This window comes from Gossypium hirsutum, chromosome D01 (assembly GCF_007990345.1).
Source record: "Gossypium hirsutum isolate 1008001.06 chromosome D01, Gossypium_hirsutum_v2.1, whole genome shotgun sequence".
In the NCBI taxonomy this organism is placed as follows: Eukaryota; Viridiplantae; Streptophyta; class Magnoliopsida; order Malvales; family Malvaceae; genus Gossypium; species Gossypium hirsutum.
The window spans coordinates 64,347,306-64,364,481 of NC_053437.1; the positions used below are offsets into that span (position 1 = coordinate 64,347,306).

Consider the following 17,176-nt stretch of genomic DNA (forward strand, 5'->3'; position numbering starts at 1 on the left):
GTCATCAAAATCTTCTTAGAAGTGCAAATCATGATGACAAAAGGTTGCCTAACAGGGTTTACATAGGGTGTGTGTGCTTGCAATTCTGACACAACATAGTGGACGAATCATCTTATTTTAAGATTTGAGATCTAAAAATTTTATGTTTTCGAGATTCAGTCTCACCACTATAATTAGGTATATATATATTTTAAAAAATATGTTATTAGTGAATTAAAATGATTGTTTGAATGGAGTGGAATTGAATTGGTAGTGTAAAGTCGTATATAGATTAAATTATCGGTTAAATTAATTTATAATTTTTATTATTTATTTAATTATTGTTAAATCGATAACCAAACCGGTTGAAGTAAGAGTTAATGGTTTGATTGATTCGATAATTGAATTGGTTTTTAAAAGATTGGTTAAAATTAATAATGGTGGCTGTGTTAAAAGTGATTATGCGAAGTATTTTTAGAGAAAATTTTCAAAATTATTCGTAAACATTGATATAATGTGCAATTTGATAGTGAACTTTGATTTGATTTTATTCGATTTCTCCATTATGAAAAGATATAATTTAATTTTTCTTTTGGTATAATTATAGGTGTCCTCGTTTGTTTTATGGTTTGAGACCAGACCTCTCCGGTAAAGCCCTTTTTACAATGACAACTCCAAGATTTGAACTTGATCCAAATACCTGGAAAAGAAGACCATTTCTATTTCTTCCGACCACTTGTAAGAATTAAATATACAACAAATCGCTTATGAAATGGTAAAAAACCATAAATCAAGACAAAAAAGACAACAATTGCTGAAGTAATTTATATTTTTTTTACATTTTTTGTACATTTTTTATTTAATTATTGTTGATTGGACGGTTGTACCATTGAATTAGAAATTAGTGAATTGACTTATTAGACCATTAGTTCAATTTTAAGTTATTATTTAAAATTAATAATGGTGATTGTGTTAAAGTAATTATGTAAAAAAAATTATTGTTTGATCATATAGTTAAGATTATTTGAAAGTTTGATTAATCATGTTCAATCAATAATAAATTTATATGTCACAGAATGAATCTAAAAAGACGGGAGGGCTTGGCCCCTTCGATCCATACGATAAAATTACATTTTTAATTATTGTCTAGGACCTTTGAAACTTGTAATTTTATCTTGTACGTATATAATATATATTATGAATGAAATTGATGAAGGTGACAACTTTCTTTCAGCTCAATCATATTTTATAATTTCATTCATCATATATTAACTTCTAATTTTATAGGGGCTAAGAAATAATTTTTCTATTTAAAGGAAAAGTCCCTACTTGTCCTCTCTAGATTCGCCTCTGGGTTTAAGCTCTCCTTCATTGTTTCTTCATTGCATAATACACATTCATACTTACGAATTACCTAATTCATGGATGAGTTCTACCTACATACTTATAGACTTGTTAATTTGACGGGTTAGAGATCGGGTTAATTAGAGTTTTAAATTTTTGGATTTGGGTTATTTTGGGGTTCATTCCGGTTTGATATTTAAATTCAGGTCATTTTAAATTGTTTGGGTTATTTCAGTTCGAGTCATTTTCAAGTTCGAACTAAATGTTTACGGGTTATTATAATTTTCAAATCAGATTGAATTAAGTTTGAATTCAGATTAATTGAATCGAGTTCGAGTCATTTAAATTTTAAAAAAATTAAAAAAATCATATAGAATTTACCCACATAATTCTCCCAATTCTTGATTACGATTACACCTAAATTTAACTATAGTAATCAAGCAATACAAGCTCCATCAAGTCTCCGAACACACACAAATAAAGGTTGAATAAAATAAAGCATATTCACATGGAAAAAAGAAATTAAACCCATATCTCAAAGGCAGTCCAAAAATATAGATAATTGGGTCATGGGTACCAAAATGGCAGCCTTATATTATTAAACTTGAAATGGAGATTTTTTGTGGGCATTTATAGGACAGATGCATGATGGTTAGCAATGGGGTCAAAATCATGATCCATGTGGTTTATGCAATTTGGCATGCAATATAATTTCTGCATCAGATCAGAGAGTTTTTGTCCCCCTCATTAAATTACCTGCTAAAAACAGATATTATTAAACTAGTTTTAATGAACATGTACCTAAAAATCCAACAAATATGTACACATCCTCTAATTACATATCTTACTTTTAGATCTATGTCAAAGTATTTTAAAAAGAATGTAAAGTTGAAGGGTTAAAATGTGATTTTTATTTGTATATTGTATTTAATTTGAGAATTTAATTTTTGTATTTTGTTATACTATACGTCGATAATAGTGGTAGGAATGATAGCAAAGTATTAAGAAAAAAAAACATAAGAACACATAAATTTTACGTGGAAAACTGTTATCGGGAAAAACCACAGGCAGGGGAGGAGAAATTCACTATAATGTTGAAAAACAATAATGCAAGTGGTTTTCGACTACATATTTTAAGGGTTAAACAACCCTGTGTGACATGGTCCGTACCGGGGGCTCTGCTCTCGCACCCCTAGTCGAGTTTAGTGGTGGATGGGAATCCATGGCGAGCTATGGCCTCGGGTCCTCGGTCATTCACCCCACAGGTCCCCAATTTTGCTTTTCCATTTTATTTTCTTTGACAAGTGAGTTGCACATCGAACTTTTGAAACTGGAGACCAAACGGGATTCGGATCATACAACTCTAATATATTTTAGTTTTATATAATTTGGTCATTAGCCGAATAACATATAGATCATGAAATGACATGCTCATTTTCTTTCATTTGATCGTTCATCTAAAAAGAATTTTGTCTCTTATAAGATAATAACATATGGTAATGTAATACATTCATATCCATATTTTAATATTTAAAAGAAAGATATTTCTTTTTAATTTTTGTTAATTCTTATATTTTCATGTTGAAAGTTCATGATTATTCTTTCTAACAATGTTGTTTTCATGATTTGAATCTGCATTCTTCTTTTAAAGTACAATATGCATTACCGTTGCACTTAACGTTGATGGTAGAGAGTGAGATTTCTTTGATCGATCATCTCAAAAGACTTCTGAAAAGATTTTGTTTTTATTTTATGTGGGTTGAATTTTTTGGTCAAATTCTACTATTAGACCCTGTACTTTGCGTAAGTTGTGGATTTAGTACATATACTTTAATTTGGTCATTTTCAGTTCCCGTAATTTTAGAATTTGAAAATTTTAGTTCTGACCAAATGATAACTATTAAATTCATTAAGTTCTGTTATTTTTAAAATTTGATGTGTCAAACATATTATCAAATGTGTAATGCTATATCTATTTGTTATTTTCACGTATTACTCACAAAAACTCAATTAATAGATTTAACGACTATCATTTGGATTAAGACTAAAATTTTAAAATTCAAAAAATATAACCACTAAAAATGTTCAATTGGTGAACGTGGACTAAATCTATAACTTTATGCATAAAATAGGACCAATGACATAATTTAACCAAACAGATTTAATAGTTACCATTGGGTCAAGATTGAAAATTCAAAATTCGAAAAGTACAAAGCAAAAATTGATCAAAAATTAAAGTCCATGTACTAAATCCACAATATACACAAAGTGCAGGGTCTAATAGTAGAATTTAACCAATTTTTTTATACAATACAAGTTCAAACTCTCACACCCATTACATTACCACATAGGCAAACTTGCCGTTTGAAACTTGATCAGGGGTGGTGCCAATGGAGGTAAAATTAGTAAATGATAAAATTACACTTTAGCCCTTCAAAAATGATAAAATATCGATTTAGCCCGTTAAAAATTATAAAGATAAAAGATATTAAAATTATATTTTAGCTCTTATACAAGTATATAATTTAATTTCGACCCACCACAAAAAAAATTCTGACTTCACCCTTAACCCTGATCTCAACTCAAGCATAAATAAATTCACTTCAGCCAATAAACATATTGCTCGAGTTTTTTTTTTGTTACAACAATATGTGTGCATTAAAATTGATAATAACAAAAATGGGGGCTGGTGATAGTTGTTAGTTGAGAATGAAAGAGATACCAAAATCACACTCTTTCAGTTCCATTTTCAGAGTGGGAAAACCTAAGCTACTAATTCCCCCCACAATAAGCCTTAGATATCGTCTACTCCACTGCAACAAAAGTTATGGAAAGTGACCCCATATTTGCCTAAAAGGAGTACCCATTACAAAATTAAAGCATAAATCTACTATCTTTGTGTCACTGCCAAAAACCCACAATGACCTCATTCATTATAACTGCAATTTCATTAACATACTACCACTATCTGTCAGCTCAAAATAGGTATTTTTTTATATTCGTTTTATGCAGGGTGAATTCGATTTTTTTTAAAAGTCGAGATTAAATTATATATCTTTTATAAAAGTTAAAATGTAATTTTACTGTTTTAGGACTAAATAAAGACGAATACAAGAGGGTAGACAAGGGTATTGGTCTCAAAATGAAAAATTGCATTTTATCCCCCATATAAATCATTAAATTATAAATTTATGTATGATAAAATTATACTTTGACCCCCTCAAAAATGAAAAAGTAAGTCTAATTTGTCTTTTCAAAATTGAGGAAAAATCTTTTTCTAGATTCGCTCCTAGGACTAAATCAAAATTTTATCACTTTTTGGGAGGGTAAACTATAATTTTACCATATATTAACTTATAATTTTATATATTTTAGGGGTCTAAAACAAAAATTAAAACAAAAATTCCTTATTTTAGGGGATCAAGGTCCCTATCTACCCCTGATTTCACTATAAAAATTAATCCTTTCAGAATTCGTGACTGTTCCTCTCAATAATATTGTCTCTAAATTTCGAGCCTAAATTTTCATTCTAATAATACAATGTGCTTTTCGAGGTATCTATTTTGGAAACTAAAGGCTCTATTGCTTGAAATGCTATGAGGATAGTAGGACCAGTCCGGACTAATTTGGGTCCTTTTTTTATATATATGCTTCATGTCTGTTTTACAGTCCATGTTTTGAGTTTATGTCTGTCCCTTCCAACAATGTTATTTTTAAAGTTCGAACTTGAATCCTTCTCTTAAGAGTGCAATGTACCTTAACATTACACCCAACCACTTGTTGGTCCGAGTCTCTAGTCTTTACAATCTCTGGGTCTTAATTATTTTCTTATTAATGTTTATATTATATGGTTGTATGAACTTACACGAAAGTCTACAATTTCGTTTTAATCAAAATTTTAGTGTGTTTTAATTGTTTCGATCAATTCTAATTTATATAAGTGCATATCAATTCATATTGATTGATAAAATATATTTTTTATATTTTAAACCAAAATTTAATATTTTGCCTTTACTAATTTTTATTTTTATATGATTACATTTGAAAACAAAATGTAATCATTAAATTATGTTATTAAATCTAATTATTAATTTTAAATTTAGACTATGCATATATAATATATTATTAAGAAACTAGAAATTAGATTCCAAATATGTATATAAACCTTAAATGATACATTGAAATACACCAGGGGTAAAGTCAAAAAATTACTTTAGAGGGGCTAAAGATGAACTTAATTTATTGGGAGAAAGTGAAATTTACCCCATCATACTAACTTGTCATTTCATAAATTTCGAAGGGGTTAAATTGTATATTTATCAATTTTGGGAGCAGTATACACTAATAAAATATTTATCAACAGATGAGGAGACAAGGGGGCAAACAATGGTCTTGGCCCCCCCAACATGGTAAAATTACAGTATTGATCTTTTTAAAATTTATGCAATTACAAGGTTAAATTAATCAAGTATGCCAAAAAAAAAAAGAAAATAATTGGTCAAATAGGCCGGGTTTTTTTTGAAATTCAGGGAAATATGTCGTTTTTGGAGACAGTGTGTGAAAGTGCGTCCAACCGGGCGTGCTTTCTTTACAGTAGTGTGAAAATATGTCCAATTGGACTAGCTTTCCTGCTGACATGTTAAGGAAAACACGCCCGGCTAGACGAACTTTCACACTCTCTTTCCAAAAACGGTCTATTTGGCCAATTAACTTTTTTTCGACATATTCAACTAATTTAGCCCAATCACAAATTAATATAATAATAAATTTATACTTTGATCTTTTAAAATTTTATTATAAAATTGACCCCTAAATAATATTTTGGCTTTACCCCTACATACCAATACTATAACAAAAACTGTACATCCATCGATATTGTACTAACAACTAATTTTATTTGCTTTGAAAAAGAAAACCCTAAATGTAATGCAAAATTCAAGCACTCCCAACATAGAATTCCCTTCTTTCCATATAGCCTAAAGGACCCCAAAAAAAATCAAAGATTAGTATTCTTATGGTGAGTGGGGGAGCTTAGTAGAGAGCCGAGGGCCATGACCTCTCTAAAATGATAAATTTTTAAATTAATAAAGGTAAAGTTGCACTTTGATTCTCCTAAAATGATAAAAAATTAATTTAACCCTTTAAAAATTATAAATATATAAATTATTAAAATGATGAAATGTGCTCCGCCGGTGGTAATGGCATAAGCCTTGAAGAGTAGGTGAAGAAATTGGCGTGTATTAAGTTTTTTGGATTCACTGAAATGTAAGTTTTAGTTTATTAAAACATGGTCTCATACCACACGAGTGTTGAAAAGTGATTCATAATATTCCATTTGCAATGAATAAAATTAGATTTTAATTAGTTGAAAACGAAAAAAATAACAATAAAAGATTGGTTGGGTATAGTAAGAAAATAATGCAAAGTCAAAGTTAGTTGATATCCCCCTTTGCAAAGATAAACCATGCACGCAAGTTTCACCAAAAATAGGGTTAATTGCATCATAATCCTCAAATTATAGTTTAGATTTCAAGTTTGTCCTCAAATTTCAGAGCGCTTTGATTAAGTTTTGAAATTATCAATACTGTTTCATTTAAGTTATTCTGTCAGCTTGAGCTCAAATGTACGGGTTAAATTTTAGACGCATGTGTTCCTACTACATGAATAGCTTGGACCCAATTCCTCTGACATGTTCTAGAAGTGTTTGCCATGTTCCGAGCTCTTCCTTCTCTAATTAGACACATTCTAGGCTTGCAGCATCTGAGGAGGTCTATCCGGACCCTTGGCAACCATTGTCTGCACTCTTAGTGGCCTCTATCTTTACTTGGTTGGGGTGGCCTCACCATGGGGTGCCTTATTCACGTGATTAAAATTTAATTATGTGTTTTAAATATGCTCTTAATTAGACTACTGAAAAAATCTCATTAACAACATATTACTACTTTGAGGATTCAATTAAAACATTTTAAAATTTGAAACCATTTCAAAATCTGACCCATATTTCGAGGACTTTCAATAGAATTAACCCTAATAATATAATATTTCAGGGGATGTGGTTTGAAAATCATATGAAAACTACCCATTATCCCCCAATGCATAGCAAACCACGTGCACATACATAACATCAAAGCCTAAACGAGGGTAGTTGGTGAAAAAATATTATGATAGGCTTTTTCAAGGATCCAATGCACAAAAATCTAAAAACTATCTCAAAGCCCTCACCAAAAATGTAGAAAAAAAGGGAAGTGATTTGATGATTACATTCCACCATTCTTTTGCTTTGAATCTCTATATCCAAAAAAACAAAACAAAAAACAAAACCCAAATGTCAAGTTCAAAGCTTGTTGTCGTTAAAGATGATGATGAAGCTGAAAGGACCAGCTCATTGGAGTTTCAAGAAGAAGAAGAAGAAGAAGAAGATGATGATGATATCATTGGGAGAATTGAAGGTAATTGATGATGATGGTGATGATGAAGATGAAGATGAAGACGAAAGGAACTCATTGGAGTTTCAAGACAAGAAGAAGATTATATCATTGGGAGAATCGAGGGCCAATGATGATGGTGATGATGATGGGTTTAAGACTCCAACATCATTGGATCATAAAATCCCAGTGATGAAACAATGTCCACCAGCACCAAGGAAACCAAAGCCACTCTCCTCAAATAAAAGGAAACCATCATCGCCACCATCATCAAGTGGTGATAGGAACCTGCTGAAAATAGACTTTGCCAAAGAGGTGGAGTCTTTGTTTCCTAGTGATGTTCTTGCTGATACACACCGCAAGGTCAAGAAAGCTCGTAAAGAAGATTACAATCAATGATTTTTTTGTTTTTTGTTTTCTGTTTATCCATATACGGTAAGAACATTTATAAGATGATCATGGTTATCGTTTTGGGAATTAATTTTCTTGGTTTATTTTCAAGAAAATCATCATCATCATGATGGTGGAATTGGGTTTAAGCAAAATTTTATGATATGATGTTATTGTATAGTTAAATGTATGGGAAAAGAAGAATTAAGAAGGCATGAATTTCATACCAAGAAAAATGATATTGTATGTATATTAGATTTCATCATGAGTCTAATCGGATCTAAGTATAATATTAACATATTTTATGCTTATTTAACCTTAGTTTTTGTCCGAAATCTAGGCTTAAAATTTTGTCCAAACCCGCCCATATTTGTAAAAGACTAACCCAAGCCTATTTTAGGTCCGCTAATATTATTTTTTAGATTTTTAATTTTTTTATTATATTATTTAATAATTTTATAAATTTTTTTATTTATTGAAATTTTTTATATAGTCATCTTAACATTATTTTAATGTTTACATTAGAGTAGTATTATATATTTAGTATATGTTTATCTTTTTAATGTGTTCTAAATTACATAATATATAAAAATAACATAATATAAAGTATTATAAACTTAAAAGGGGTCGGGTTGGGTCAGGCTTAGGCCTTGAATGTTCAAACCCGAGCTCAGCCCATATTTTAAACGGGTCTAATTTTTTTGTTCAAACCCATTTTTTAGACCTAATATTTTTGCCCAAACCCTCCTAAATTTTAGACGAGCCTTTGGACCTAGGCGAATAGCCCGATCCATGAACATGTCTAATATATAGTAAACTATTACCTTTTATATCAACTTTATAAATTTATAAATTCGAATTCAAATTTCAATATGTTAATGTTAAAAGTTTAGATTAATTTTTGTTAGAATGTATTCTTAAATTTTTATATTTGTTTCTTTCATATATTTTTGAAACTATTTTAAATCTCCCAAAATCTAACTAACTAGAGAAAAATATTATGGATTATTTTGTGGTATCAAATATCCTCCAATTTAAGAAGAATAATACTTTCAATGTTTATGATTACCTTGGACAAAACATTTAAATCCATTTTGACTTTGCAGCATCTAAAATTATTTAATTCTTTTATTTAATTATATTGAACTCTCGTATTTGGTGTGATGATCAAGAGTTAAGTTGTTCATTCATTAAATCCATTCAAGTTCAAACCTCTGGAGAGCAGGAGGTAAACCTTTATTTGGATAGTTCCTTTTAGATCTAGTGTGGTGTATAATGTTGATGTATCCATATTATACTTGATAATGGGTCGGGTTGGGTGCTCGTCTAAAAAATAAAAGAATTTAAATAAAAATATAGACCCAAAAAATGGACTTGGGTAAAAAAATGAGGCCTGAATTCTAAACAGGTTAGGCCTTGAGTAAACTTTTTTCACCCAGACTCGGCCCATCCTGAATTTGCAAAAAAAAAAATTGTTGCTTTTACTAATGTTTTGGTGTCATTTTATTATTATATTACTACTTTTTTTGTTATTGTTTGGATATTATATAACTCTTATTTTATTGTTAAATTTGTTATTATTTTAGAGGTATTTGCTTGCTAAGTTGCACTTATCTTAGTGTTATTTAAGTATAAATATTTTTTAAATTTATTTTCAATTTGTTGGGAAACATCTATTTTAATATTTTTAGCATATTTGATGTATTATATTTTTTTAAATTTATTTTTATATAAAAAAATTTAATACGAGTAAGCCGAACTTGACTCGAGTTTTAGCATTTTTATCCAAGTCGAATTTGGACAAAATTTTAGACCTATTTTTCGAGTTAAAACGAACATAAAACTAAAAAAAGACCTAAAATTTGATTGAGAACCGACTCGACCCATAATGACTTCTAATCCATTTAATATGTGTGTAAATGCTACACCTAATTACATTTAGCTGAAGAAAAATATCATGCATCTAAATCAACTCCAATCCATTACATCTAACAACAGTTGGTTCTTTCAAAACTCTACCTAATTACAATTACAAAATCATTTTCTCCTTTTCAACTCAAACCCAAAAGTCTATACATTAAATAAATAAAAAAATCCTAATGATTCTTTCCTAAGTTTCACTTCCAAAGCCCTTTCCATTGTGGCCTACCAATCCCAACTCCCTTTTTTGGGTCAATCAATATAAAAAAAAACCCCAACCCTTAATTAAACTCAAATTAATAAAATTAATCTTGATTTGATTATACATTTAAAATAATGAGTGAAAAAAATCACGGTAATTAGATGAGATGGTAAAAGTCTCTCTTATCTTAATCAATAGTTGAAAGTTTAATTCTCACCCTAGGTATGGAGTAGCTTTAAAACTCATAACCAACATCTACTTCTTAATGGATATATAGAATGCGAGAATTAGTTAGATACCTCGAAAAATAAAAAAAATGAAAAAAAGGCCAAAAATCAATGTTGTTTTGATTATGAATTTAAAATAATGGGAAAAAGAAAAGAGAAGAGCAATAGGGTTGAATTGACCAAATCAGAATTGAATCACACAAGGTAAGTGGGAGTCCATGATCTTTTCATATCTGTATACAAATGATGTAAGGTAGAAAATATATGTGGCGAAATCATGGGTAGCACAATCAAGCAAACCGATATATGATATTTAAAAGGTCTAATTATATCCTCAATCCCTATATTATTTAGTTTTTAAAATTAGTCCCTTTGCTTTTAATTTCTAAAACCTAGTCCTTTGCTTGTCTGATTTAAAAAATTGAGTTTTAGTTCGACTGAGTATCATTGTTGTTGCAATAATTGGGAGGACGTAGATTTGAATGCACTTAACTACGTAATATCCTCTACTTTAGGGGTTGGGGGTCATGGGTAGTTTAGGCATTGTATAAAAGAATCTTTTTTTTTTAATTTTTCATGTCTATTTAATAGTCTATGATCAAGGTTCTTGGCTGCCCCTCCTAATAATGTCGCCTCTCTTCTTAAGAGTGCAATGTGTTTTACCACTGCACTCAATACTTGTTAGTATAAAAGAATCTAACTGATAACACTATTAATTGACTTTATTTAAATTTGTATATGTATTATCAATAAGATTTTAATTTTTAAACCAAAGTAAAAGAATTAAATTATAAAAATTAAAAAGATACAAGGATCAAAGACAAAATTAAACCAACATTAAAAATGTCAAAACTAAACGACCCTATTTGACGGTCAATTTCCTTTTCATTAACGATAATTTCCCTTCTTTTCCTCTCTTCCATATCCTTCAATTTTCCTTCCAATTTTCTTCCCAAACACTTTCCCAAGAAAACAAAAGAAACTAAAGGGAAAAAAAAAACAAAAACAAAGAACTGTTGAATCAAAAACCTATGTTTCAACCTCAAAAGTGATAACCTTTTTTTCCTTTTTGTTGTTATTGTCGTTGAAAAAAGAAATTATCTTCTTCTTCTTTTTTCTATCAAATGACCCAAAATGGAGCCTCGCAAATTAGAGCGAAGAAAAACCATGACCATGAATTGGGATGGCCTAGGTGACGATGATGATGAGTTCTTTGAACCTAGTAATCGAGTATCCTCCGCCGTGCCTCGAGACTTGACCGATGAAGATAGCGATGATTTCGATGACTGTCGACATTCGTTCTCGTCCAATGGCTCACCCATCCATCGTGCAAAGGCGGTGGCAACAGTCGCACCGCCAATAGTGGCACCACCAATAATGCCACCAATGTCGCCTAATTACGATATATGGAAGTCATCTCCCGGGTCCATAAAGCACCGTAGACAACAATTATTTCAAGGGATGGGCTTATCCGCTAACAAAGAGCTTTTAAGCTTCAAACATTTAGATACCAATAAGGTACTTAATGGCTCGGTTCGGACGACACTACCACCACCACCACCACCACCACCCAAAGTTACAACTACGGTTACAACTGATTCTAAAGATGAGAAGAACAAGAAAGATGGTTCGAAAGAAAGCAAGCCACGTTCTGGTTCGGTGGGCGGATCTCGATCCGACGGCGAAATGGAGCTGCTTTCGATCGAAAAGAAACGAAAAAAACAGTTACTCGGTTCGGTATCGAAACAAAGCTTGAGGAGAACTTCGTCATTAATGTCAACACCCAGAGCACAATCGTATCCTAACAAAGAAGCAACCGCTAAGAAAGCTTCAACTAAAGATGCTACCGCCGTGGCGAGTAGTGGTAGCAACAACAACAACAATAACAATGTTTCGACGAAGCAAAACGACGGTTTAACGTCGGCTTTTTCGGACAACAACTTTGAAGCATTTTTCTTAATCAAGAATTTGGATAACGGGAAAGAATTCATCGTCAACGAGTTCGATCAAGACGGAATGTGGAACAAGTTGAGCGATATCCAAACGGGAAAACAATTAACAATGGATGAATTCGAGAAATCGGTAGGGTATTCGCCGGTGGTTAAAGATTTAATGAGCCGTGATGAAAATGTTAACCGCATGGTAACGAACCAACACGGCAGCGACCGGAAACTCAACTCTTATTTTTCAAAGAGCTTGAAAGTAAGCAAAAAGCGCGGCGCCGCCGTGTTGAAAAGCATCAAAGGGGTGGCAACTTCGATGACGTTGAGAGGTGAAAAAGAAAAGGAACAAAATTTATTTAATGTCGATCAAAAGAAGAACAACGGAAATAGTAATAATAATCAATGGGTGAAAGTTCGACAAACGGGGAAATCGTATAAGGAATTGAGTGCTTTACATTTATGTCAAGAGATTCAAGCTCATGAAGGGTCGATTTGGAGTATAAAATTCAGTACCAACGCCAGGTTTTTGGCTAGCGCCGGTGAAGATACGATGATATATGTATGGGAAGTACAAGAATGTGAAGTGAAGCCGATGAATGAAGCGTGTTCGTCGCCGGAAGATAAAAAGAAGAAAGGAAAAGGATCGTCGAGTAGTAAAAAAGGGAATCAAGTTCCTAACTATGTTCATGCGCCGGAAACTGTGTTTTCATTGTCGGATAAACCGATATGTTCTTTCAAAGGACATTTGGATGATGTTTTGGACTTGTCTTGGTCTAGATCCCAGGTATGATTCTAACCATTCTTAATTAACCATCTAAAATTTTCAATCTTTTAAATAATTCTGTACACATTACATCAAAAAATAAACTGATCGACTCATACCATTAAAAACTGATTTGATTGACAAAATAACCATATAGTGAGACGTGACATATTATGTGTACCTTATATTGACGCATAATGATTAATTTTGAATAGTAGAAATGAATGTAATTTTTAATAGAAGATTAATTTACTCTTTAATCTAACATACATGGAATAATTTGCTTACTATTTTGGCAGAGGGGACAAAATGTAATTCGTCTCCTAATACAAATATCTTCATGATACTTCTATCATGCTTTATAACATGTATATATATATGCATGTGTTAGGTTGGGTCGAATTTTATTTAAGTTACAAGCAAATGCAAGAGAATAATCGATCTATTCGATTTTAACTAATTGTTTAGTTCTTAACCAATATAATCGAATCAACTAAAAATAAGTTGATTTGGTTGGTTAAGTCGATAAAGCCGATTTTTGCTTACCGTTATTCTCAAGCTTAATCCAACCAAGTTTTCAAATTTTATCCAAATCATCTCTATTTATAATAATTAACCTAAGCCAGTCTATTTCCATCCATATTATCTTCTAATTTTTTAAATATGGTATTTTTATTTCGTATTTAGTAATGTTTTAAAAAACCGAATCACATTTTTCGAGTTTAATATTTTTATTAAAATTCTCGAATGTTTCATTATTTTGCAGCAATTGCTTTCGTCTTCCATGGACAAAACCGTAAGGTTATGGGATTTGGATACCAAGAGCTGTCTAAAATTATTTGCCCACAATGATTATGGTAAGATAATTTCATTTTGTTTTAACTTCAAAGTTTATCAAATTACAAATCAGTCCCTTTTAATTTAATTTAATTTAATTTAATTTGGCAGTAACATGCATACATTTCAATCCAATGGATGATGATTATTTCATAAGTGGGTCACTTGATACAAAAGTTAGGATTTGGAACATACCAAAGAGGCAAGTTGTTGATTGGACTGACATTAATGAAATGGTTACTGCTGTCTGTTACACTCCTGATGGTCAGGTATTTTTCATTTTTCTTAAAATATCTAAACTCGAGTTGTATCGAGTTACTTGAGCTCGAGTTCGATCTGAATTTACTATTTAAAATTTAATTCTAATTCGATCAAATACTATTATTTAAGTTGATGTTCAACTCAACATAAATATTTATATACTTGAACTTGAGCTCATTCCGTATACAATCTTTTGGGTTAAGTAGTTATTTAATATCATAATATTAAAAATGGTTAAAAGTACTTTGGAGGTCCCTACATTATAGGACTAGATTAAATTAGACTCTCTATTATTAAATAGATTAATTTAGTTTTTATATAATTAAAAAGAATTAAATAAGTCCAAATTGTAACAAAGTTAACATTTACTGTATAAAAATTATTTTGAAAATTATTTTTTCCAATTGCAGTTCAATTGATTTTATTTTTTTAAACAGTAAATGTTAACTCTATTCCAATTTGATCTTATTTAATTATTTTTAATAGGCATATTTCCATATTCGGATCCAAGTAACATAACCCATTGTTTGTCAATCTTTCAAAATTACATTAATTGAGCAATGTTTATAAAAGTTTCGTGAATTTTGTTTTTGAACAATCTCATTATAGGTTCTTGTCATAACTATTCTTTTTGATACAATACCTAGAATTACCCATAGTCCCTCCCCAACCCATAAATAGGAGGATAATGCGTTTCAGCGCACTCGAACTCACTTCTTCCTGTATTAACAACAATGCACATATCAATTGACAATTCTATTTGTGAAATTTAAAAACTCCACTCATATATATGTATGAAATTGAGGTTTTGTAATATATTCACATTCTAAACTATGAATATGTTTTTCATTAATGAAGGGTGCCATAATTGGTACACATAAAGGCAGTTGTCGAGTATACAGTACTGAGGGTATGGTTTGCTCTGATTTTCCTTTTAATCCATATATTCGTAAATAGCTTTTAATTGAAATTAAATTTTATTTTTCTCATCATTAAATAAATTGATGATTTAGATTGCAGATTAACTCAATTAGATCAGATCACCACTCAAAACAAGAAGAAAGACAATGCTAAAAAGATCACTGGTTTTCAAGTAATTTCATTCCGTACCTTCAACTCTTTTTTTTTTTAGAATTTATATTTGATGCATTAACGGTTTATAATTGTTTTTAATATCAAGCAGTATTGTCCGATTAATCCAACCGAATTACTTATCACTTCTGCCGATTCCCGAATACGAGTTTTGGACGGTCCCGAAGTCTTTTATAAATTTAAAGGTACCCCATGACTATTTATTGTTTGATATTTGTATTCAATGTTGCATCAGAATATGGATATGAAAATATGATGCTTTAAAATCATATAAAAATTTTGAAAAAGAAAGAACTTAATGTCAATCTTGAGATAAAAAAACTTTTTGATCTGTGAATTATTATTTGCATAAATTAGGCTAAAAAACCGATTAAGCTAGTGGTAAATTTTATATTTTTTTAATATTTATGATTATTTAATAATTTATTAGATTTGAATTAAATGGTCTGATTAGATCGAGAATTGATGGACTAGGCTAACAAAACCCGTGCGACACTACGAATTTCTCACTAATATACTTCATATAGGTTTATTTTGTCAATATATTTACTGTGTACTCACTCCCACCCTGCTCTATTGTTATCCTTATATTGAATACATATTCGACTCTAAGTAAACATACTTCTACGAGTTTATTTTGGTTAATTATATTTACCATGGTTGTGAACATAAACAAGTTAATTCAACTAGATAGTTGATTTTTGCTTGAATTTTTTCAACCTAAATTTTTTCCATGTCAGGCGTATGCCCAACTCCAAGTAACATAGTTCAACAAGTTTATTCTGGTCGATAATACTTGCTCTTTGTGATCAGGGTTCAAAAATACAAACAGTCAAATTGCAGCTACGTTTACATCCGATGGAACATATGTGATAAGTGCAAGTGAAGATTCTCAGGTTTTCATATGGAGAACCGAAGAGCCTCGGAACACCGGCACCGGAAAACGATCAGTGATCACTGCACGAGGCCACGAATATTTCCCATGCAAAGACGTTTCGGTAGCAATCCCATGGCCAGGCACTATCAAAAGCGAGCCCCTGTCAATGACAGTATCATCGCATTTGAAACGGAACCCCAAAAGTTTACAAGTTCCCAATGGCGAATCCCCGACTAAAAATGATCATAACAAGAAAATTTTGCCCTTCCCGCCACTTCCGAAAAAGAAGAGCAACCACCATCTAGGCAAAATTATAACTGACGAAGATGGTGAGATGGCCGATTCGATGTCGAGGTCTTCCACTGCTTCGGCTTCAAGTCGAAGTAGTTCGGTCTCAAATGATGATTCATCATCATCAACATCAACATCATCGATGTCAAGGTCTTCCACTCTTTCCGGTGCCAGCAACTTGAACTCTTCAGGTTCGAACCGGGCTTCGGGTTCAATAAGATACGGTGATTCACCATCGATATCTTCTTTCATAGGATCGTCGCCTTGGTCGTGGTTCAATGTCAGCAGTCACGGACACAATGCGGCAGCTTGGGGACTAGTAATTGTGACGGCCACTTTGAGTGGCGAAATAAGGATTTACCAAAATTTCGGGTTACCACGTAGAGTTAGTCGCCTCTAAAATTGTATAATCATATTTATCAAAGCATCGAAAAACAAATTTGCTTTTTTATTTTTATTTTTATTTTTATTTTTATTTTTGGTTTTGTTTTCTTTTAATCTAACAATTTTTTTTTGCATGACAGAGAATTGAATTACATTGCAAAATTGGCTTTTTTAATGTAAATTTTAATCTTTTAAAAGAAATTAATCAAACCCTTTTTGTGAAATTGTTTCATCTAATTGA

At 31.1% G+C, this 17,176-nt stretch overlaps 2 protein-coding genes across 2 annotated transcripts; both read left to right on the forward strand.

Moving 5' to 3' along the window:
* Positions 1-7,498: 7,498 nt before the first annotated feature.
* LOC107939923 (cyclin-dependent protein kinase inhibitor SMR1) lies at positions 7,499-8,225 on the forward strand. Its single transcript, XM_016873310.2, has one exon. The coding sequence runs from the start codon at positions 7,680-7,682 to the stop codon at positions 8,145-8,147; it is 468 nt and encodes a 155-aa protein (XP_016728799.2). The 5' UTR covers positions 7,499-7,679; the 3' UTR covers positions 8,148-8,225.
* Positions 8,226-11,407: 3,182 nt separating this feature from the next.
* Positions 11,408-17,056, forward strand: LOC107939913 (WD repeat-containing protein 44). The gene is made up of 7 exons (XM_041087734.1): positions 11,408-13,214; positions 13,960-14,050; positions 14,142-14,299; positions 15,150-15,201; positions 15,305-15,384; positions 15,475-15,568; positions 16,197-17,056. The coding sequence occupies exons 1-7, from the start codon at positions 11,622-11,624 to the stop codon at positions 16,949-16,951; spliced, it is 2,823 nt and encodes a 940-aa protein (XP_040943668.1). The 5' UTR covers positions 11,408-11,621; the 3' UTR covers positions 16,952-17,056.
* The last annotated feature ends 120 nt before the right edge of the window (positions 17,057-17,176 follow it).

Excerpts from the sequence above, each read along its gene's own strand:
- LOC107939913 (XM_041087734.1), top strand. The coding sequence starts at position 11,622 with ATGGAGCCTCGCAAATTAGAGCGAAGAAAAACCATGACCATGAATTGG. Across the intron at positions 13,215-13,959 it reads TGTCTTGGTCTAGATCCCAG|CAATTGCTTTCGTCTTCCAT; the intron begins GTATGATTCTAA and ends ATTATTTTGCAG. Across the intron at positions 15,385-15,474 it reads AAAAGATCACTGGTTTTCAA|TATTGTCCGATTAATCCAAC; the intron begins GTAATTTCATTC and ends AATATCAAGCAG.
- LOC107939923 (XM_016873310.2), top strand. The coding sequence starts at position 7,680 with ATGATGATGAAGCTGAAAGGACCAGCTCATTGGAGTTTCAAGAAGAAG.